Genomic DNA, 21,556 nt, shown 5'->3' on the forward strand with positions numbered 1-21,556 from the left:
GAGCAAGACTCTGCAAATTTGAGATCCTGCCTCCCTAAATAGGGGTGATGAGAGCCTCGCCTCCGTGGGCTGGCATGAAGATTAGCAGGGGTCATCAGGAGGATGAGATTAACAGATACACAGAACCGTACATAAAAGAGGCAAGCGGCACGGACCTACTGTGCAGCACAGGGAACTGGGCTTAGTATTTTGTAATAACCTATAAGGGAAAAGAATCTGGAGAGAAGAGACATATGGGTATGCATAAATGCATCACTTTGCTGTACACCTGAAACTAACACAACAATGTCTTCAAGAAAGAAAAAAAAAGACATTGGAGATACAAAAAAAGAAAGATTAAATGGGATGCCGGATGCGGCAGTCAGCCCCAAGCCCCCTCAGCAGTCACTGCGGACCGTGTGATGCTGACAGCGCTCTGCCGAGGGCACTGGCGGGGCGGGGACGCAGCTTCCACTCCAGAAACATTTAATTTGGGATGCTGTAAATTACCACAATAACTTTCTGAGCATTCCCGTGGTGGCTTAGCAGTAGTGAACCCGACTAGTACCCGTAAGGATGCAGGTTCGATCCCTGATGGGTTAAGGTGGGTTAAGGATCCGGCGTTGCTGTGAGCTGCTATGGAGGTCACAGATGCCGCTCAGATGCCTCGTGGCTGTGGCTGTGGTGGAGGCCTGCAGCTGTAGCTCTGATTCAACCCCAGCCTGGGAACCTCCATACGCCGCAAGTGCTGCCCTCGAAAGAAAAACAATAATGACTTTCTCAGAGCAAGATGGTTCCAAATGTCCCAGGACTGGGAAGGACGGTGTGTCTGGGGGTCACTCAGGTGTCCAGATGCCCGGCTTCTATGCCAGTCGGTGGGAGGCCACCAGGAACGTGACAGCGGTTCCTCCCTCCCGGCCACCCCCATCCTGCCCTCGGGCTCCGCAGAGGCATCCCCTCCCCCTCCCGGCCACACCTCACCCCGGGGTGCGGGGCGGGGGTCCGCCAGGCCCTCCCTCGTTCTCCGGAGACTGACACGCGACGTGAGCCGCTAGCAAACATCCTGACTCCTCACTTTCTGCTCATTTGGTTTATCGTCCGTCTCCCCACAGCCAGAACCTGTGCTCCTTGAGAGCAGGCGGTGAGTGTTTGGCTCACTGCCGAGGCGTCTGCCGCTTAAGAAAACACACAAATGAACAACCTATCGCCCGGGGGTTGCGTGGGGGGGCGGAGGTCTGCAGGGCCTGGGGATCCTTCAGGAGGCGCCATCAGACCTGGGCCAGCGGAGTTCTGGGCTGGTGCTCAGCCTCGGAGCCCTCAGCCCGGGTCCACCCTGGCCAGCCCTGCCACTCTGCTCTGCAGCTTCGGGCGCACCGGGACCCTCAGCTGCAGGGTGGGGCAGTAATAACACGGACCCCGCCCTTCCCGGGCGAGGCGCTGAGCTTGCTGCTTGGCTGGCTCCTCTTGGGGCTCAGGGGAGGGTTCGAGCCGAAAGGCTGGCCTTGCCCTCCTGCCTGCCTGAACCCCGGGCCTCCTGCATCGCAGTGGCCAGCGGCCCAGGCTCCAGTGAAGCGACCGCACTCGAGGGTGGGGGACCTGTGAGCAGAGCACCAAGGGCCGGCAGGTCCCACACAAGCTCCTGGAGCACAAGTGGTCTGGGGGTAAGCGTCTTGGAGGCAGTCCGGACCAGGTGTGGGGGGCCTGCTGCCTCTACGGAGCCTGATGCAGACTGTGCAGCCACCTCTGCCCAGACTTCGGCCTGACAGGGGTGCGACCGAGGCTCAGCAGTAGCCCGAGTTCCTTCCTCAGCAAGGGCCCTCCTGGGGCAGGAACCAAACACGTGCTCCCTGCCCACGAGTTTACAGCCACAGCTGGTCCACTGAAGTCCATGTGGTTCATAAACACAACGGAATACTATTCAGCCCTAAAAATGAATGAAATAAGGCCATTTGCAGCGACGTGGATGGACGGGAGGGACCACGCTGAGTGAAACCAGTCAGACGGAGACAGACAGATACGGTATGATATCACTTCTATGTGGAATCTAAAAAAACAACAGAAATGCAACAAACGAGTCCATACGAGACAAAAGAGGCAGGAGTTCCCATCGTGGCACGGTGGAAACGAATCCGACTAGGAACCCTGAGGTTGCAGGTTCGGTCCCTGGCCCCGCTCAGTGGGTTAAGGATCTGGCGTTGCCGTGAGCTGTGTGTAGGCTGCAGACGCAGCTCGGATCTGGCGTTGCTGTGGCTCTGGGGTAGGCCGGCAGCTACAGCTTCAATTGGACCCCTAGCCTGGGAGCCTCCCTGTGCCGTGAGTGCAGCCCTAAAAAAAGACCAAAAAAAAAAGAATGAAAGAAAGAAAAAAGAGACACACTCACAGATACAGAGAACAAACTAGTGGTTACCGGTAGGGAGAGGGGAGCGGGGAGGGGAAGCTTGGGGACAGGGGAGTGAGAGTACAACTGTTACCGATAAAACAGCTACAGGGATGTACGCACAACCCGGGGAACAGAGCCAACACGGTGTCATAACTGTGAGTGCAGTGTACCCTTTACAGACCGTGAATCACTATGCTGTACACTTGCGACTTACATGACACCGCCCATCAACTATACTTGAGTAAAACACACAGCCCCCGTCCTGCCCAGGGGTTCCAGTCAGGGGACGTGAAGCGACACCCACCCCGTTTGGTGGGATGCGACAAACAGTGCTGGAAAGGAGGAGCAAGAGCTTCCCTCTAAAGAGCAAAGAGAAGGGAAGCGGACCTAATGCTTCCAGCCTGGGGATCTGCCAGGTCGGAGTCCACTTCCACCTGGCGAATCATAATCAATTGCGGATTAAGGCACAGAAACTGCCATCCTGCTTCCAGTCACTCGCGACGCTCTGCCCGGCCCCTCATCCCTGACAGATGACTGTTTCAGATAAGAGGGTAATGGATCGGAGTTCCCGTCGTGGTTCAGTGGATAACGAATCCGACTAGGAACCAAGAGGTTGCGGGTTCGGTCCCTGGCCTTGCTCAGTGGGTTAAGGATCCAGTGTTGCCATGAGCTGTGGTGTAGGCTGCAGATGTGACTCAGATTCCGCATTGCTGTGGCTGTGGTGTAGGCTGGCAGCTGCAGCTCTGATTAGACCCCTAGCCTGGGAACCTCTGTAGGCCGTGGGTGTGGCCCTAGAAAAGACAAAAAAAGACCAAAAAAAAAAAATGAGGGTGACTGATGGATGCGTCAGTTTTAACAAGAGTTGATCTGAGGTTGGTTGAACTAAGGTGGGGGCAGGGCTGGGGCAGGGCTGGGTGTATTCCCAGCCCCTGCCTCTTTCTGCCTGCCACCCCCTCCACCCCTCCGCAGACTGCCCGTCCCCACCTCCAGGAGCTTCTGGAACAAGTCACCTTCCCAGGCCTGCTTTTCCTTCACTCTGGGTTTACGGTCCCATCCCAAACCTTCTTGGTCAGCCTTGCTTTGGTCATGCCAGGCTCTGTCCCCAACTGTGGAGGGTGAGCCTGGGGCCCCAGGGGTCACCCAGCCCACAGGGGCAGAGAAGGATGCACAGGGGCCGGGGGGCGGGGGCGGGGCCCCACAGGAAGGACACTGCAGGGCCTGCGACGGGTACAGGACTGGATGTGTGGAACTGTGCCTGGTGGGCATGGGAGCCAGGTCACAAGGAGGAGACCTGGTGACAATAAAAGTCTCTGGTGAAGCAGCCTTTCTTCTAACATCGCTGGAAGGTGGAGGTCTGCTTCTCGTTTCGGACTGAAGAGAAAGGGCAAACGTGTCCTTATCATCACGTGAAAGCATCGTTTAGAACAGGGGTTGGCAAACCACAGCCCCTGCGCCAAATCCAGCCGGCTGCCTGTTTTTATAAATAAAGTTTTACTGGGACGAACCACACCCTTTCAGTTGGGCGCACGTACGGCTGCTTCCACATTACATCAGAGTGGAGTGACTGCCACACAGACCGCAGGGACCGCAAAGCCTAAAAGTTACTTGGGCACTTGCCGGGGCTGGGCGGCGGGGCCATCAGCCCGCTGTGAGCACTTTCAAGTCAGAGGGAAACACACTGTTCAGACCGGACTTTGAAACTCAGGCTGCAGCTTATCTGCGGCTCCCGTGCTTCGTGCCCTTGTGGCTGAGGACACACGGATCCAGCCTGGGGGAGCTGCTGCTGCTTTACCAGAGTTTGGTGGGGGGGGGGGGCAGGTACCTTTCCAGACTGGGCCCTCGCCATCAATTTTTAAGAGAGAGAGAGAGAGTGTGTGTGTATGTGTGTGCGCGTGTGTGCACACACAGCGTGTACACAAGTGAGCACAAATGCACACATACATCTTTCAAAGATACATGTGTGTTTGGAGTTCCTGTTGTGGCACAGTGGTTAACAAGTCCAACCAGGAACATGAGGTTGGGGGTTCGGTCCCTGGCCTTGTTCAGTGGGTTAAGGATCCAGCATTGCCGTGAGCTGTGGCGTAGGCCAGCAGCTACAGCTATGATTAGACCCCTAGCTTGGGAACCTCCATATGCTGCAGGAAGCGGCCCTCAAAAAGGCAAAAAGACCAAAAAAAAAAAAAAAAAAGATACATGTGTGTTTTTTATTTTTTTATTTTTGGTCTTTTTGCCATTTCTTGGGCCGATCCCACGGCATATGGAGGTTCCTAGGTTAGGGGTCAAATCGGAGCTGTAGCCACCGGCCTACACCAGAGCCACAGCAACGCGGGATCCGAGCCGCGTCTACAACCTACACCACAGCTCACAGCAACGCCGGAACCTTAACCCACTGAGCAAGGGCAGGGACCGAACCCGCAACCTCATGGTTCCTAGTCAGATTCGTTAACCACTGCGCCACGACGGGAACTCCCACACGTGTGTTTTTAAAAAAGCACACAATTTCTAGTTCTGGGCAAAACAGAGTAAGCCCAGCCCATGAAAGCAGCTATAATGCATGGACAGAACACAAGGGGCAGCTATTTGAGGACTCAACTTATATGGTAGTAGGGGACCTGGGGAAGAAGACCAAAATTCAAGATGCCACCAAACCGGTCCCTAGCCTGGTCTCTCCAGGCAGCCTGAAACCTGAGATGGGCAGGGACAGAGACTGGGTCAGGAGCCGCTATTTCTTTCTTTTCTTTTTTCTTAGGGCCGGCCCCTGACATACGGAAGTTCCCAGGCTAGGGGTCGAATCAGAGCTATAGCCGCGCCTTCACAACCAGAGCAACACAGGATCCGAGCTGCATCTGCAACCTACCCCACAGCTCGCGGCAACACAGGATCCTTAACCCACTGAGCGAGGCCAGGGATCGAACCCGCATCCTCATGGATCCCAGCTGGGATTGTTAACCACTGAGCCACTCCAGGAAATCCCAGGAGCTGCTATTTCTGGCCTGAGCAGTAAGGCCTCTCGAACAGATCTGTGGTTGCCGAGGGGCAGGGGCAGGGTGTGGGATGGTCGGGGAGTCTGGGGTAGCAGATGCAAACTGTTACATGCGGAGTGACTAGACAGCGAGGTCCTGCTGCAGAGCCCGGGGAACCGTATCCAATCTCGGGAGACAGCCCTTAACAGAAAGGAATATTTCAGAAAACAATGTATGTATATAACTAAGCCGCTTTGCTGTACAACAGCAATTAGCACAACACTGCAAATCGAAACACTTTAATAAAAAGGGGAACACTCAGAGAGAGTGGGGGGATCGCCATGAGCCGTTTTCTTGTCTCCCACCTTGAGGCCACCCGGCTGTAGGAACAGTGACAAAGGGGGCCTGAGGGGCCTGGGACTCTGAGGGTGCAGGGGACCCTTCCTCTTCAGCCCCTAGAGAACAGAGCAAAGCCCCACGAATACTTCCTCTCTCTGGCCTCCCACCACTTGGCCCTGGTCACAAGTATGTCACAGGAAGCCTGTGACAGAGACAGGTAGATCAAGTCCCAGCTTTCTGGCCGGAAGACCAAAAAGAGTGTCCCTGGAGGTGACCAAGAAGAGGGCCAAGAGGGGAGCTCAGGAGAGCAACCAGACAAAGCTGCTTATGGGCTTCTGGCTCAGCCACGCACTGGGCAGGCATGGGTCTGACCCCAGACAGCCTTTCAAAGACACTGAGAAGTGAGGGATGGCACTGACCACAGCCCGGGCGCCACTGAGTGGCACCCACATGGCACAGGGCTGCAGAGACCCACACGGTACTGCAAAGGCTGGAGAACAGAGCTCAGGTGGAAACTGCAGCCCACAGGAGGTGGTTAGAACTGGTGACCTGAGCCTAGCCACCTGCTACCACAAAACTATCACCCTTTGCCACAGCATTCAAACCAGACCCAGAGTCTCAGAGCAGTATTTTGAATGCCCAAGACACAAAATTATTTAGCACAGGGAGAAGCGGGGACATTTCAGCGCACAGGGGAAAGACATCATGTATTACTACCAACACGATGAGCGCTGGAATCATCAGACAAGACACTGAAGCGGCCACTTTTAAAACACTCATCACCGCGACAAAGCTCTCAGGAAATGGAACGCGGAAAGCCTCCGCCAAGAAACAGAAGACTGAAAGAACCAAACGGAATGTTTAGGACTGAAAAGTACAGCAATCAAAATTTAAAACTCACCGGAGTTCCCAGGTGGCACAGTGGGTTAAGGACTCAGCATTGTCACAGCTGTGGCACAGGTTCAATCCCTGGCCCTGGAACTTCCACATGCTTCAGGTGCAGCCGAAAAAACAAAAAATTTAAAAACTCACTGGATGGGCTCAATAGTAGAATGGAGATGAGAGAGAAAATATTTAATGGGGCTGAAGCAGTTCAATAAAAATTATCAAATCTATCAACGGAGAAAAAAATTAGAAAAGAAAAAAAAGAATAGAGCTTCAGGGACCCATGAGGGAAGAAGGAAGGGTCTGACTCTCATGCCAGTGGAGTCCTGCAAGGAGGGCAGGAAGAGAATGGTGCAGACAAATATTTGAAGAAACAATGGCTGAAATTTTCCCAAGGTTGGAGAAAAAAAACATACACATCAATTCAAGAAACTCAGCAAATCCCACAAAGAATAAATCCAAAGAAACTCCCACCTAGACAAAGCGTAATTAAATGGCTGAAAATTAAAACCAAAGAAAACCATCTTGAAAGCAGCAAGAGAAAAAGGATGCATTATTTACAAGAGTCTGAAGGCCTATGGATTTTCACAGAAACTGCAGTGCCAAAGTGGGACATGCATAAAATGCTGAGAAGAAAAACTGCCAATCTAGAAATCTGAATCCAGAAAAAAATATCCTTCAGGAATGAAGGCAAAATAAAGATGTTCTCAGACGAAGGAAAATCAGGAGAATTCACTGCCAGCATACCTACTCTAGAAAAACTGCTGAAAGAAGTTTTTCAGACAGAAAGGACTTTCAGAACACTGGGGATGAAGGGAGGACAAGAGCAGTGGTGAATCCTTAGAGAAATACAACCAACTATTCTCCTCCTCCGTTCTTAGAGTATGTCTGAGGGAGTTCCCTGGTGGCCTGGCCATTAAGGATTCGACATCATCACGGCTGTAGCGTGGGTTCAATTCCTGGCCCTGCAACTTCCACAAGCCGTGAACGTGGCCCAAAAAAAATACATAGATAAAATAAAGTGTGTGTGATGATTAAAAGCAAAAATGATAACGCTTGCCTGATGAGATTTTCGGCGCGTATGGCTGTAACACACAAGACAGGAGAGCATGAGGAGAGGCGGGGAAAGATACTGTACTGCACGTTCTGCTTGAAATGGTGAAATGCTGACGATTTTAAATATTTAGACTGGAAATCCAAGTCTGTGTATTGTAACTACAGGCCATCCACTAAAACCAAAACCAAAATCAAAAAAATCCTACAGAGAGTTAGAGAAAAAACACAAGAGAACACTTTAAAGGGGACATTTAAAAAAGTTCAAACAATTGACAGAGTGGATGAAGACCAAATACGTACTCCTTTTTTTTTCTTTTTCTTTTTCAGGCTGCACCTGCGGCATATGGAGGTTCCCACGCTAGGGGTTGAATCGGAGCTATAGCTGCCGGCCACGGCCATGGCCACAGCCACAGGATCCAAGCCGCATCTGTGACCCACACCCCAGCTCGCAGCAACATCAAATCCTTTACCCACGAAGCGAGGCCAGGGATCAAACCCGCGTCCTCATGGATACCAGTGGGTTCGTGACCGCTGAGCCATGACAGGAACTCACGTAGTTCTTATTATAAACCACATCACAACCCTGCCCGTGCCCCAGGAGGCCTGTCCTCCCCCCAACTGTCGCCCGGCCCCTCCAGGCCCAGGGGCTCCTCACCAGCGCTTGCTGGCAGCCTTCACTCCCCACACTTCTGTGACTGTCCTTCCCTTACAGGCTCTCCTGTGACCCCGCCGGGGGACGGGCGGGGGTCAGCTCTTTCCCTCAGGAAGCTTGATGGACTCGCCAGAGGCCACTGGATTTTTCCTCCATCCAGGGAGAAACCCACGGCCACACTGACCCGCACCGAGTTTCACCGTGTTGCTTCTTACCCTTCTCGGCAGGTCGTCTCTGGATGTAAACGTCTCAGGATGTAAACGCACACCCCGCACCCTCCTTCCCCAGGCAACGGAGCCCCCACCTCCCCGGAGCCCGCTGGCTCCCCGCAGCGCTTCTCACCCGCGTGACGCAGTCCTCTTCCCGCAGACGTGCCTGGACCAGCCTGACGAGCAGCCCGCTGGGCAGCGTCTAAAGAGAAGGTGACACAAGAATGAGGGCCTGGCCTTCGGAGCTGAGCTCAAAGAGACACAGAGCTGGCCGGCCAGCGGGCTCTGCTGAGGACTGAGGACCCGGCCCTTTGGACACGAAGCCTCTCCAGGTCCCTAGCGCCCTGGAGCCTCGGTAAAGCCCAGGCCCTCCCTGTGGCCCTGCCCTCGTGCCGCCTCTGCTGCCCACCCCTCCCCCAGCCCCAGTCTGCATGGGGCTCCTCCTCCGTGGACACCCCCCGACCCCGCCACCTCCAACTCCTGCTTCTCCTGTCCCCCGCCCAGACGCTCTCCTCCAGCGCCACCCCAGTGACTCCAGGCGCCCTCGGAGCCTGCTCCCCGACCCTGGATGTCACCTCTGTGATCACCCTAACCGCACAGCCTTCCGGGGCCCACCCACATGTCTGTGTCCCCAGAAAGTTTCAAAGTCCGTGGAGGAAGGGGACTGAGTCTTATTTGTGTCCCCCAGACACTGGTGTACACGAAGGAGCCAACCGGGCACGTCTTCCCATCCCTACATTCCATGCCCATCATGGCTCAGTGGTTAATGAATCCGACTAGGAACCATGAGGTTGAGGGTTCGATCCCTGGCCTCGCTCAGTGGGTTAAGGATCCGGCGTTGCCGCGAGCTGTGGTGTAGGTCGCAGACGCAGCTTGGACCCCGCGTTGCTGTGGCTCTGGGGTAGGCTGGCAGCTACAGCTCCGATTCAACCCCTAGCCTGGGAACCTCCATATGCCGTGGGAACAGCCCAATAAATGGCAAAAAGACAAAAAAAAAAAAAAAAAAAAAAAAAGAAATAGAAAAAAAAGATGGGAGTCCAAAAAAATTCCAAACACAGGAGCTCGCTGCCGGGCACGGGGCCCCCAGGACAGCCCTTCCCACGCACGGCAGAGGCTCCCCTTCCGCATTAGGGCTCAGCCCCCAGCCCCTGCCCCAGGCTGGCTCCATTCTCAGCCAAACTCCCACCTCTTGCCTATGCAACGGAGGCTGCCCCTCCAGCCAGCTGAGCTACCCTGGATCTTGACCTCTTTGGGCCTCACACGCTGCGCCAGTAGAAGTGAGTGTCACCACCGCAGCGTCTGCTTGTATTACCCCCCAGCATCCCCGCACCCGGCCTCCGGTAACACAGTCCCCCACAGCTGCTCTGGGGAGGCACTCTCTGGCCCTTCAGCTTTGATGGTCTCTGTGGGGTCAAGCCCGTCCTCAGATCCGCAGGGAGGCCCTCACTGGTCCCAGTGGATCAGCACAGCCCACCCGGGCCACTGAGAAAGCTGCAGGGGCTGCCCCGGTCCCAGTCCCGGTGAGTGAGAATCAGGCCTGGGACGTGAGTGCAGTCACTGGGGACAGGAACCCTGCTTTCCAATGGATCCAAAGCTGAGAGGATGGGAGAGCTGGAGCTGCAGCAGCCACTTTGCAGGTATAAGGAGAGTATAAGGGAATAAAACCAGCACGAGAGAGAGAGAGAGAGAGAGAGAGAGAGAGAGAGAAACAGGGCTCTCAGCTTGAGAATGGCTCTTCCAGGAGCCACTGGATGGGACGTTGGAAGAGGAAGAGCGGACGGCGAGAGGATAAAGGAGGGGGCACCTCTGTGGGATCTGGTACTGTGTCCCCTTGAAAGTTATGGGGCCTCTGTGGCTTCTACAAGGTGGACAGCAAGAGCGAGTGGGAGAGAGAATGCAGGACATGGGGAGAAAAGAGGAGGCCAGAGGCAAGAGGGAGGCTGGCCAGCGGCCAGAGTGTCCGGCTTCACTACCTCCTAAGACACCTCCATGTCCTTACGCCTCTCCTCTGCCAACTGCCTGCTGAAGCCAGCAGTTCTCAACTTAGATCAACCTGATTCCAGAAAAGTCCGTTAAAGCACGGATCACAGGCCCCGCCCCGAGATTTCTGACTCGGCACGTGTGGGGTGAGGCTGAGAAGCCTTTCCAGCAGGTTTTGGGTGAGGCTGAGGATGCCGGTCCGAGGGCCACACCTGGAGGACCACTGTCTTCAGCCAACTCAAGCACCCAGGAGCCTGCCCTACGTGGAAGAAGCTGCTGGTGGCCCACATCGCTTTGCTCTCCCAAGGTGCTCCAGGCCAGGAGGGGGGCCGGGGGACCGGGCCAGGGGGCAGCCCTGCCCCTTCCCTCCACATCACTTCTGTCCCTTCCCGTCCCCATGTGTCCCCTGCCGGCCCCAGGCAGAGCCGTTTCCATCGAGAGGCAGGTTTCCCGAGATTCCTCTCCCTTCCTGACAACACCCATCGGGGAGGCAGCATTCAAACAGGTACTGGGATGCGGGGTGGGGGTGGGGGGCGTGGGGGAGGGTGCAGCCAGTCAAAGAACACGGGTTGAAAGGCGACAGGTCCAGGAAGAGCGCAGCACCCCCCACGGTCCACACGGCAGGGGATAGCCCTGCGACTTTGAGCGCGGCCCCTTGCGGGTGCCCCCCGCCGCTCCCTGCCTCTGCGCTGTCTCAGTGCCAGCTTTGATGTGTCACATCAGCGGCGGGGGCTTCCCGGGGGCCGCTTCTCAGAGCCCTGCCAAACTGTCTTTGTAGGAATCAGGCTCCCTCCTTCCAGACCTCTGCCATGCTCTCCCATCCCAGCCCCCAAAGCTGGCTTTTAGGGAGAAACGGGACAAACTAATGGAGCCCGGTGCACCCCTGCTGGTCACCGAGAACTGGCTCCAATGTGGACCTTTCTTCTCCTTCCAGCGCCCAGCACCCGGGCCAGGACAGAACTGCTGGCCTGTGAAGCACAGAGGTGCTGCCCTGTCCCAGAGAGCAGCCAGGTGTGGAGGCTCGGGCCCTGGTGCTGCGCCCGGACGCCTCTGAATGCCCCCAAGCCTGGGCTTCCTCCCCAGGATGACAGGAGTCCGCGTGGCCCCAGCCTCAGGGGCCCTGACGTCCTGTGTCAGGGGCTGTAGGTATCTTGATTGACAGTATGAACTTGTGTCTGGAGCAGAGCAGGGAGAGGAAGGGGGAAGATTCTGGGTCTGCCCAACTCCCACCCCTTTGCCCATAAAGGGGCTGCTCGTGGGGGGCGGGAGGGCGGGGGGGCGGTGTGTGCCGGGACTGGGCTTGAGCTCACTTAAGAACTGATCAGAGAATCCTTTAAAGACAACTCTCATTTCAAAGTCCTTGCTGCTTCCCGGGGCCGGCACACGGTTTAGATGGCAGGAGCTCTCCCGGTTCTGAGGGCAGGACCGGGGACGGGAGGTGAGGCTTTGAAGGAAGAGCAAGGACCCCACCGCAGGGCGCGCGGCAGGCCTGTAGAGGGGGGTGACCCGGAAGCGAGACCCCACAGCAGCAAAGGGTGGCAAACTTTCTCTCTCTCTCTTTTTTTTTTTTTTTTTTTTTCTTTTTAGGGCTAAACCCACGGCCTATGGAAGTTCCCAGGCTAGGGGTCAAATTGGAGCTAGAGCTGTGGGCTATGCCACAGCCACACAGGGTGCGAGCCATATCTGCAACCTACACCCCAGCTTACGCCAATACCGGGTCCCCAACCCACCGAGCGAGACCGGGGATCAAACCCGCGTCCTCATGGATACGAGTCGGGTTCTTAACCTGCTGAGCCACAAGGGGAACTCCAAGGGCAGGGAGCTTTCAAAGGCGCTACGGAGACTGGTCCTCAGGGTGATCGGCCCCATCCTGGGCTGTGACTACCTCCAGGTCCCCAAACCCTCCACAAAGGCCTGTTCGGCGCCAGGGCCTGGGGGCCGATAGGGAGGGACAGAGCTCCCCAGGCCGTCTCGGGAGGCCTTCAGGATGGGGAGCGGCGAGAAGGGAGGCGCAGGGGCCGCAGGGGACAGAGACAATCCCGAGGACGTGGAAGCAGAACCGAGGGGCGACCCCAGAGGTCCTAGGAACCACTTGCAGGGGACGGCGCGTCTGTGTCCACGGGGCAGGATAAGGACAGGGGTGCTGTTACCCAGATAGCAAAGAAAATGGTGACCGACAACTGGGCACTTGGGGACATTGGGTGACATCACACTCCTAATTTTCACTGTTTTTTATTTTTTTGCTTTTTAGGGCCACACCCCCAGCATATGGAGGTTCTCAGACTAGGGGTCGAATCAGAGTCACAGCTGCCATCCTACACCACACCCACAGCAACACAGGATCCAAGCCGCATCTGCAACCTACACCACAGCTCACAGCAGTGCCGGATCCTTAACCTGCTGAGCAAGGTCAGGGATCGAACCCGCAGCCTCACGGTTACCAGCCAGATTGATTTCCACTGCACCACGACGGGAACTCCCGGATTCCTAATTTTTAAATGGAATTAAAGTTAGGAAGAATCCAGCTTTGGCTCCTTCTGGTCTGACCAGCCTTTGAGGCACAGGGTATTTATTCATTCAACAAGCATGGAGTCCCCACTGTGGCACAATGGGATCGGTGGTGTCTCTGCAACGCCTGGATACAGGTTCAATCCCTGGCCCGGCCCAGTGGATTAGAGGATCCCGCATTGCTGCAACTTCGGCTCCGATCTAATCCCTGGCCTGCGAACTCCACATGCTGCAGGGAGGCCAAAAAAGAAAAACGCAAACAAAAAAACACAGGCCATTCCGCCCTAACGCAACAGCTGCCTTCCAAAGAAACCTTGATTTAGCAATAATTGTGCTGGAAAAGTAAGAACTGCCATGGGAAAGGGGAATAGCGCCTGGGGTATGTTCCCAGCTGACCCGCGAGAATTCCCTAGGGAGTGTGTTTAAATCCAGATGCCTGGCCCCCTGCGTCCAGGCACTCAGACTGGAAAAGACGAGGGGGCCCAGGAGAGGCTAACATGCCACTCAGTGGCTCGTCTCTGGAATGGGCAGTTTTAAACGTACAGATACGTATGCTTCCTGCAGGGACTTCAATAATAAAGCTTTTCTCTCCTATTTGGCATTTTCTAGTAGAAATCTAAAACCCTCCAGAGCGACCACACCCCACTCCCGCCGCAAAGCGGTATCCTCCCCCATGGCACCTTTTCTCCTCCCTATCACCTCCTGGGATCAGACCCCAGCAGCACTAGGTTTTGTGCGGCCTAACCTCCCAGAGGGGCCTGGGCCGGGTGGAAGCTTTCCAGGAGCCCTGGGCCAAAGCGAGGTGGGACTCAGGCTCCGGCTCATGCACGTGCAGGGCCAGCACCCGAGACACCGCACCCCCACCCGCCAGGCCCACCAGAGCCATCCGGCGGTGTCTGTGACGGTGAATCGGATGGCAGGCTCAGAGACTGGACTGCAGGAAGCAGATGGGGACCGTGGACTTGACAGAGCTGGTGAATCCAGCTAACTTAGAGGGGAGCCCCAGGGCGCAAAGGCGGCCTCGGTGGGCTTGGAGAGGAGGCAGGACACAGGAGGAGTTCCACGAGCGCTCTGGGCCCAGGCTGAGTCGGGGAGCGGCTGAGGACCGTGGGACCCCCGAGTGGACACTGAAGAAATATTGCTAAGTTTTCTAGGCGAGTCAATGCGTGTGTGCGTGTATGCGTGTGTGTGTGTGTGTGTCTCTGTGTGTGTGTGTGATTAAGAGGTTCCATTATCTTCTGGGGTGCAGAGTAAGGAAAGCAGACTGTAGTCAGCGGTCGCTCCAGCGAGGGAGCTGGCCAGCCCCACTGTGTCTGGCAGAGACTAAAGGCAAGGAGACGAAAGGAATAGCTTTATGGTGAAAAGGAGGCTTCAGGTGGGGACACCAGAGGCAGCCAGCTGGAAGCAGGGTGTCCTGTGCACTTGGTTAGGGGAGGGTATTGGGGACAGAGGTTAGGGAAGCTGGCAGTTGAACAGTAAACAAGTCCTGGCCACTTGGGACCAGGAGTCACAGGGGTTACTGTTGACAACCCTGGGCTGAACTCGAAGCACAGTCTGACTCTGCCAAGTCTGACTTCCAGCCACTGGCTTCCTGGGCAAGTTGCTGCAGGCTGTGGGTCAGAGATCTACCCCCCACAACCCCGGCCTCGCCTGAAGCATGCAGAAGCTCCGGGCCAGGAATCGAACCCAAGCCACAGCAGTCAGAGAACGCCTGATCCTTAACTTGCTGTTCCACCAAGGGAACTCCCAGAGATCTGTTTTTATATGTGGCCTGGCCGTTGTATGTTCAGCCTCTCAGCAGGTATCAAACAAGACATTGATGGAGGAATTGGCACGCCACATGGGTTTGCCTTCAAGTAATCTGGGAACAGGGAGATGGGGCGTCTGGGAGCCGGAGCTGGTTGAAGCCAGGGGCAGCCGCGACGGTCCTTATACGTTCTCACTGCTCCCGAGCATCTTTACAGCATCTTAGCGCAAAGCCAGAAACAAACCAACCAAAAAGCTGGTTCCCGTCCCCAGTCACCTTGAACCCCTAGCGCCCTCCAGTGATGCCTGCCCATGTGAGTTTTAGGGTCCTTGGTCAGATTCTGGGTTCTTCTACATCATTGCTAAGCGTGACTGTGGTGATGGCTCCACGGAGCCCCTAAACCTTCCCAGCCCACAGCCATGCCCGGGGCATAGCAGGTGCTCATAGAACACTTGATGAATAAATGAATTTGTTAAGCAAGCGTGAGGGATTCCTGGCTCTGCCTCCTGGGTGGGGTATCCCCGGTGTCCCCCACTGACTAGAAGTTCCCAGGGGCAAAGAGAAGGAATTCAACTTCGGGTCTCCCGTGGCACAGCAGGGTGGTGCTGGACATACAGGAGGTGATTAGGAAGTATTTCAGAAATCGTTTGGGGAGTTCCTGTGGTGGCACAATGGAAATGAATCCGACTAGGAACCATGAGGTTGCAGGTTCGATCCCTGGCCTCACTCAGTGGGTTAAGGATCCGGCGTTGCCGCGAGCTGTGGTGTAGGTCGCAGACGCAGCTTGGATCTGACATTGCTATGGCTGTGGCGTAGGAGCAGCTGTAGCTCCGACTGGACCCCTAGCCTGGGAACCTCCTATGCCTAGGCAGCAGCCCTTAAGAAAGAAAGAAAGAAATCGTTGGGAAATTCCGAAGATGGTATGTCCTGGTTAACGCCTGCGATGCAGGAGGCTTCTGTGTAGGAGGCAGAGCCAGATTAAGGGAGAGAAAGAAGCACGTTATTGGAAGGTATCACTGCTGCAAAAAGAGCCATAAAGGCTCCAAATCAGCAGAAGCTTTACAGACAGCACTTAATGAGCGGCCTTGCGGGCGTCTGCGGCAAGGCCACGCGCCCGTCTCGGCTCCTCAGACCCTTTCACTCCTTGATCAGCACTGATGCCCCGGCCTCCCAGCCTCCCTCCACCCACGCTTCCAAACCAAAGAACCCCAACAAGCCACCCTTGAAAGCACTTCGATGTGGTCTGAAATATGCTGATAATTAGAGTAATGAAACCCAGGAGGAATTTCCTTAAACTCCCTCCTCTCTGTTGAATTTTATAAACCTAATAAAAGCATCCTTATCCTAGAAATAAGCCTGCCCCCCTCTACCCTGAAAAGCTCATCTTTTGCAGAAAATGAGACAACCACTTCCTTTCCCAAACCATAGTCCCAACCCCCAAAGTTGGTCTCCCCCAAACTAGAGCTGTGCACTCTGACCCCTGCGAGATGGTGGGAGCGGGGCAGGGCCATCACGTGCCCCCCACCCCCACCCCCGCCAGCCCCCGAGAGCACCGGCCAGGCCCCGTGGGGTCGGGAAGTGCTCTGGATTAAGCAGCTCTAAAACTGGCTCACCATTTAGGAGGGGGCGTGGCAGTGACCCTGCCAAACGAGGTCTTCCTTCTCTTCCATCGAACGGTCACTATCGGCAAACTTCAGGCTGGGAGTCTGCCGGAGCGACACCCCTCCTCCGCGGGAGCGGCCGTCACCCTACCCGGCCTTCCTGGCCATGGCCGTGCGCCTTGCCCAGCCTGCTTCACATGCCCTTACCAGAGCTGGCCTGGCTCTGCGGACACCGCACCAGCTGGCCCACGCGGATCCCTTTTCTGGAAATCTGGCCTTGGAGCGGCCCTTGTGGGGGGTCGGAACTGAAGACCCGGGAACCAGGGTGGAGGTCATGAGCAGCCGAGGAGGAGAGAGTGGCGGAGAGAACGGAGACAAAAGGCGAGGGGCCTCGAAGGGCAGAGGGGGCCAAGGGTGCGGCCTGGCTCCTGCCCACAGAGCCCAGGAGGCTCTTCTACCAGGGCTGGGAGCCCCTTGTCACCTTCAGATTCCCTTCTGCCCGGGCAGCCTGGGACGTCTCTGCCACTTGCAACCAAGGGCTGAGGGCCACGTGGCCGGCCATCACTCACTGGCAGCCCACCAGGCCTGGAAGCTTCCCTCCAAGTTCTTGGAGGAAGGGTGACCAGAGACGGGCGGGAGACCAGCCCTGGGCGGCCCCGATGAGGCCTGAGCGCTGCCCTGGCCCTAGGCAGTGCCTCGGCCTCCGCAGCCAAAGCACAGCCTGCACGGAGGCGGCGAGGGGAGGATGGAAGGCCCGGAAAGGCTCGCGGCAGCCGTCCCCCACCACAAACACCCGGGGAAAGCCGGGGTGCGGCTGAAGAACGCCTGAGGGAGCACCCCGCTGCCCTGGTCTGAGTGCTGGTGCCCCCAGGTTCACGCAGGGAAAGCCCATCCCTCAAGGTGATGGCGTCGGGAGGGGCCTTTGGGAAACGATCAGGTCGTGAAGGTGGAGCCTCACGAACATCAGTGCCCCTAAAACAGGCCCCAGAGGGTCCCCTCGTCCCCTCGCCACATGAAGCTTCGGTGAGGGGACGGCTGTGGCCCGACGCTGAGTCTGTGGGCACCATGACCTTGGACGTCCCAGCCTCCAGAACCGCGGGACAGGTTCTGCTTCCAAGCCACCCAGTCTCTGTCACATCGGCCTGAAAGCACTAAGAAATCAAATCCAAAGGGGATTTTGAGAAGTTCCTTTGAAATTTCTATCTGCATTTAAAAGCACCGACACGCTCAAGCCCTATGAAAGTGTCTCTCAGGCACAGGTTGGTGGGATTTCACAACTGACACCCAACCCTCCTGGATGCCAAGGGGTGCCCGGGTGCAGGTGGGGTGGGAGGAAGTGCCCCCGAGCCACAGCACACAGGGTCTTTCTACCCCTGGGAGAGCCGGGCCACTGCCCTATCAACCCCCTGCCAGGGAGTTCCCGTCGTGGCTCAGCAGAAACAAATCTGACTAGTATCCATGAGGACGCAGGTTCAATCCCTGGCCTCCCTCAGTGGGTTAGGGATCCAGCGTTGCCATGAGCCGTGGTGTAGGTCGCAGACATGGCTGGGACCTGGTATTGCTGTGGCTGTGGCGAGGCCAGCAGGGACAGCTCCGATTCGACCCCTAACCTGGGAACATCCATACGCCGCCGGTACAGCCATAAAAAGACAAAAATAAAAATTTAAAAATTAAAAAAACTACCCCCCCGCCAGCGCAGGACCACCATCAGTGGGGATGGAGACATTCCCGACCCCGTCCCCGGCTGATGGGCTGACGGTAAGAAGGGCGGGACAGGGCCGCTCCAGGGGTACCAGACCACTAACGGTCCTTTCCCACCGCAGGGCCCACCCATGCCCACCAGGATCGGGGCCCTCTCTGAGGAGGCTCTCCTTCCTTCTGTCGCATCCCGCCTGCATCTCATTTCACCCCAGCCTTTTCTCCCACTTAATCCACCAGGAAATGGAAAGCAGCTGAGGGAGGCAGGCGATGAGGAAGCCCCGGGAGCTCTCACCCCGTCCTGCTCCCCATCCTACCTTGAATTTCTGATAATGCTGCCTGGCACCTGCCGCCAGAGAGGAAAACTGTCTTGCTATCAAGTTCTCCACGCTGAGAAGATTGCTACGCAGATGTTTGCAAAGCCACATTGCCTGAAGAAAGGGAAGAGGAAAGGGACATTTTTGTGAGGGCAGCGAGGAAGGGCCCAGTCCTTCCACACTCTACGAGAAAAGCCTGGCCGGGGGAAGCATCGCACTTCTGGCTGGAAGGAGGCCGCCAAGGGAGAGACGCCCATCACGTGCCTCCCGGCCTTAGAACTCTGCTTGTCTGCCATCCTTCTTCTGCCAGCCTCTGGCTCTCGGGGACTTGGAAGACCTACGCTTGTACCACCCTTGACATTCCTTCTCAAGCTCTGCGGATCGTGGGTTCTTCTTTCTTTTTGTCATACACCTGGGGCACACAGACGTTCCCAAGCCTGGGGTCAAATCCGCATCATAGCAGCGACCTGAACCACAGCAGTGACACCAGATCCTTAACCCACTGAGCCACCAGGGAACTCTGGGCATGAGTTCTTAAGAAAGGTTCAGGGCGTTCCCGTCGTGGCGCAGTGGTTAACAAATCCGACTAGGAACCATGAGGTTGCGGATTCGATCCCTGCCCTTGCTCAGTGGGTTAAGGATCCGGCATTGCCGTGAGCTGTGGTGTAGGTCGCAGACGCGGCTCAGATCCCGAGTTGCTGTGCCTCTGGCGTAGGCCAGTGGCTACAGCTCCGATTGCACCCCTAGCCTGGGAACCTCCATATGCCACGGGAGTGGCCCAAGAAATGGCAAAAAGACAAAAAAAAAAAAAAAGAAAAAAAAGAAAAGAAAAGAAAGATTCAGGACAGGAAATACAGGGGCAGGAGCTAAACAGGGATCACAACCCATGGTCTTTCCTAAAGCTTGGGAGATGACCTATCCCTGCCAAGTGGACGCCAGCTCATTGACGACACTATACTCGACCAGGGAAGAATACATTTTAAGGAATAATCATGCCACAAAATGTTCTTAATACCAAGATTAAGACCCATTTAAAAATAAATAAATAAATAATGAAAATAATAAAAAATAAAACAAAATAAAAAAAGGTGTTCCCGTCGTGGCGCAGCAGAAACAAATCCAATTAGGAACCATGAAGTTGCAGGTTTGATCCCCGGCCTTGCTCAGTGGGTTCAGGATCCGGCATTGCCGTGAGCTGGGGTGTAGGTCACAGCTGCGGCTAGGATCTGGCATTGCTGTGGCTCTGGTGTAGGCCGGTGGCTACAGCTCCGATTCCACCCCTAGCCTGGGAACCTCCATATGCCGCGGGTGCGGCCCTAAAAGGACGAAAGACAGAAAAAAAAAAAAACAAAAAAAAACCATTTAAGCATCGGGATGATTCAGGAGGCCCTGAAGTCAGTGCCCCGGGGCAGGTATGAAGGTTGATTCTCCAGGCTCCTCGCGCTGGGAAATGTTAGCAGCATCTCAGGGCGTAAGGCTGTCGGTTCGGATTTTAGCACACACCATCCTAGGCTAACATTAGATTCGGCGTATCTCCATGCAGAGGAGAGGGGCAGGGACAGTGGCTTTGCCAAAAACCTTGTGACTGAAACATCAGCTAATGCCAGCAACTGCCAGGTCGGGGAGCCCCTGGTTTCTAACAGTGAAACAGTGACTGGGCAGATGGCAGAGGGGAGTGAGTGCTGACGGCCAGATCCCGAGGGACACAGCAGAAAGACCAAAGAGACAGATGGACAAACGGATGAATGGGTGGACAGGCAGGTAGGCGACAGATAAGCAGAACAGCTGGCTATGCTAACCCCAAAGCCTGGCGATGCAGGTAGTTTTACGTAGGCACCAGCCATCTTCGTCCCTTTTCAGAATAAAGCGAGGTGCCAGCTCGTCAGGGAAAACACCTGCGCATCGCCCAGCCCCAGGAGGAGCGCGACAGCAGTGATGCCGTCATCGAGGAGGCGTTCCCCGGTGCTTCTGTACTGAATTGATATGTGCCGACGGAATGGACTCACGGTCTTGTGTTAGCTTCCCGAGCACAGCAAAGTGATTCATACAATTCTTCTTTTTCAGACTCTTTTCCGTTATGCGTTGTTACAAGGTAAGAATACAGCTGCCTGTGCTCTACAGTAGGGCCTTGGGGTTCACCATTAACCAATGTCAACTGATGTTCCCTAACCAGGTTTTTTGAAAGAAAAAAACAGAATGTTCCATCTCAGGTGACTACAAATTTGAAGACGGTTTGGGCGCTTAAAACAGGAGCTTAAAGTGAAGTTCCTGCTGTGGTTCAGCAGGTTAAGGAGCCAGCCGTGTCTCTGTGAGGATACAGGCTCGATCCCTGGCCTTGCCCAGTGGGTTAAGGATCAGGTAATGCCGCAAGCTGCAGTGTAGGCCACAGATGCAGCTCAGACCCGGCGTGGCCGTGGTGTAAGCTGGCAGCGGCTCTGATTCAACCCCAGCCCAGGGGGGAATCATCCATATGCTACAGGTGCGCTGTTTAAAAAAAAAAAAAAGGAGCTTAAAGATGAAAACCATTCATGAAATGAAGCTTCAGCTTCAGGAAGGGGTTGCCTTCAAGGAAGGAGAGACAGAAAGGAGTGAAGTATGAGGGGTACTCCCTGCCTCTTTCAAGTTGAGCTGTCCTTGCAATGGAGAGAAAACCATCAAAGCGATTGTGGCAAAACGATAAACGGTAAAGTCTGGGGGTCGGGCGCTTGTGATTTCTGGTGTACTTTCTCTGCTTCTCTCATTGTGGCTAAAACGTTTCATGATTGGGATTTTACGAGTGAATCTGGAGATTCCACACCAAAAGCTTGGAGGTGTGCGTGCTGTGGGACCCAGCACTTCTAGAAACGTATCCTGAGGCCATAGGGAGGGAAGGGTGAGCAGAGATGGGCACGGGCAGCCGCGCCCAAGCCCGGGATGCGGCGAGAGCGCCATCTCTGGATGGCGGGTCTCTGTCTTTCGTGTGGCTCTTTTCTAGGGTTTCTGCTGTGAGCACAGACTGCCTCTTGTGATGAGAGAATGGGAAGCGGGAGAAAGCAAAGATGAAGGAAAGCCCGGTCACGCCGAACATTCACGGAGGGGCGGTCTCGCTCCAGCCCCGCAGGACAGATGAGCGATGACGGCGGGACAACACTCGACGCGAGGCACTTACCACGGTTGTTTTCCCCGAGGCGGGCGGGCCTAACACGAGGATCTTGGGCACTGTGGAGCAGAGAGGGGGGTGTCACTGCGCGATCCGCCAAAGC

The 21,556-nt window shown here is 55.8% G+C and overlaps 1 protein-coding gene across 13 annotated transcripts in view; it reads right to left on the reverse strand.

The window, feature by feature from the left end:
- Positions 1 to 21,556, reverse strand: part of AK8 (adenylate kinase 8) — a 128,047-nt gene that overhangs the window by 98,806 nt on the left and 7,685 nt on the right. For 11 of the 13 annotated variants that reach the window (XR_014830010.1, XM_021070832.2, XM_021070821.2 and 8 more), the window contains 3 exons: positions 21,463 to 21,512; positions 18,315 to 18,428; positions 8,597 to 8,665 (listed from right to left, as the gene is read on the reverse strand). Coding sequence is in view for 12 of the 13 variants with exons in the window: in XM_021070832.2 (XP_020926491.2) it covers positions 8,597 to 8,665; positions 18,315 to 18,428; positions 21,463 to 21,512 (233 nt within the window). In the remaining variant the exon portion in view is untranslated. The remainder of the gene's footprint in view (positions 1 to 8,596; positions 8,666 to 18,314; positions 18,429 to 21,462; positions 21,513 to 21,556) is intronic. The other 2 variants (XM_085000224.1, XM_085000216.1) reach the window with 1 other exon arrangement.

This window comes from Sus scrofa, chromosome 1, assembly GCF_054392235.1.
Source record: "Sus scrofa isolate SSC_HxYL_T2T_F1_AM1 chromosome 1, Sscrofa_HxYL_maternal_Yorkshire_Landrace_v2.0, whole genome shotgun sequence".
NCBI lineage: Eukaryota > Metazoa > Chordata > Mammalia > Artiodactyla > Suidae > Sus > Sus scrofa.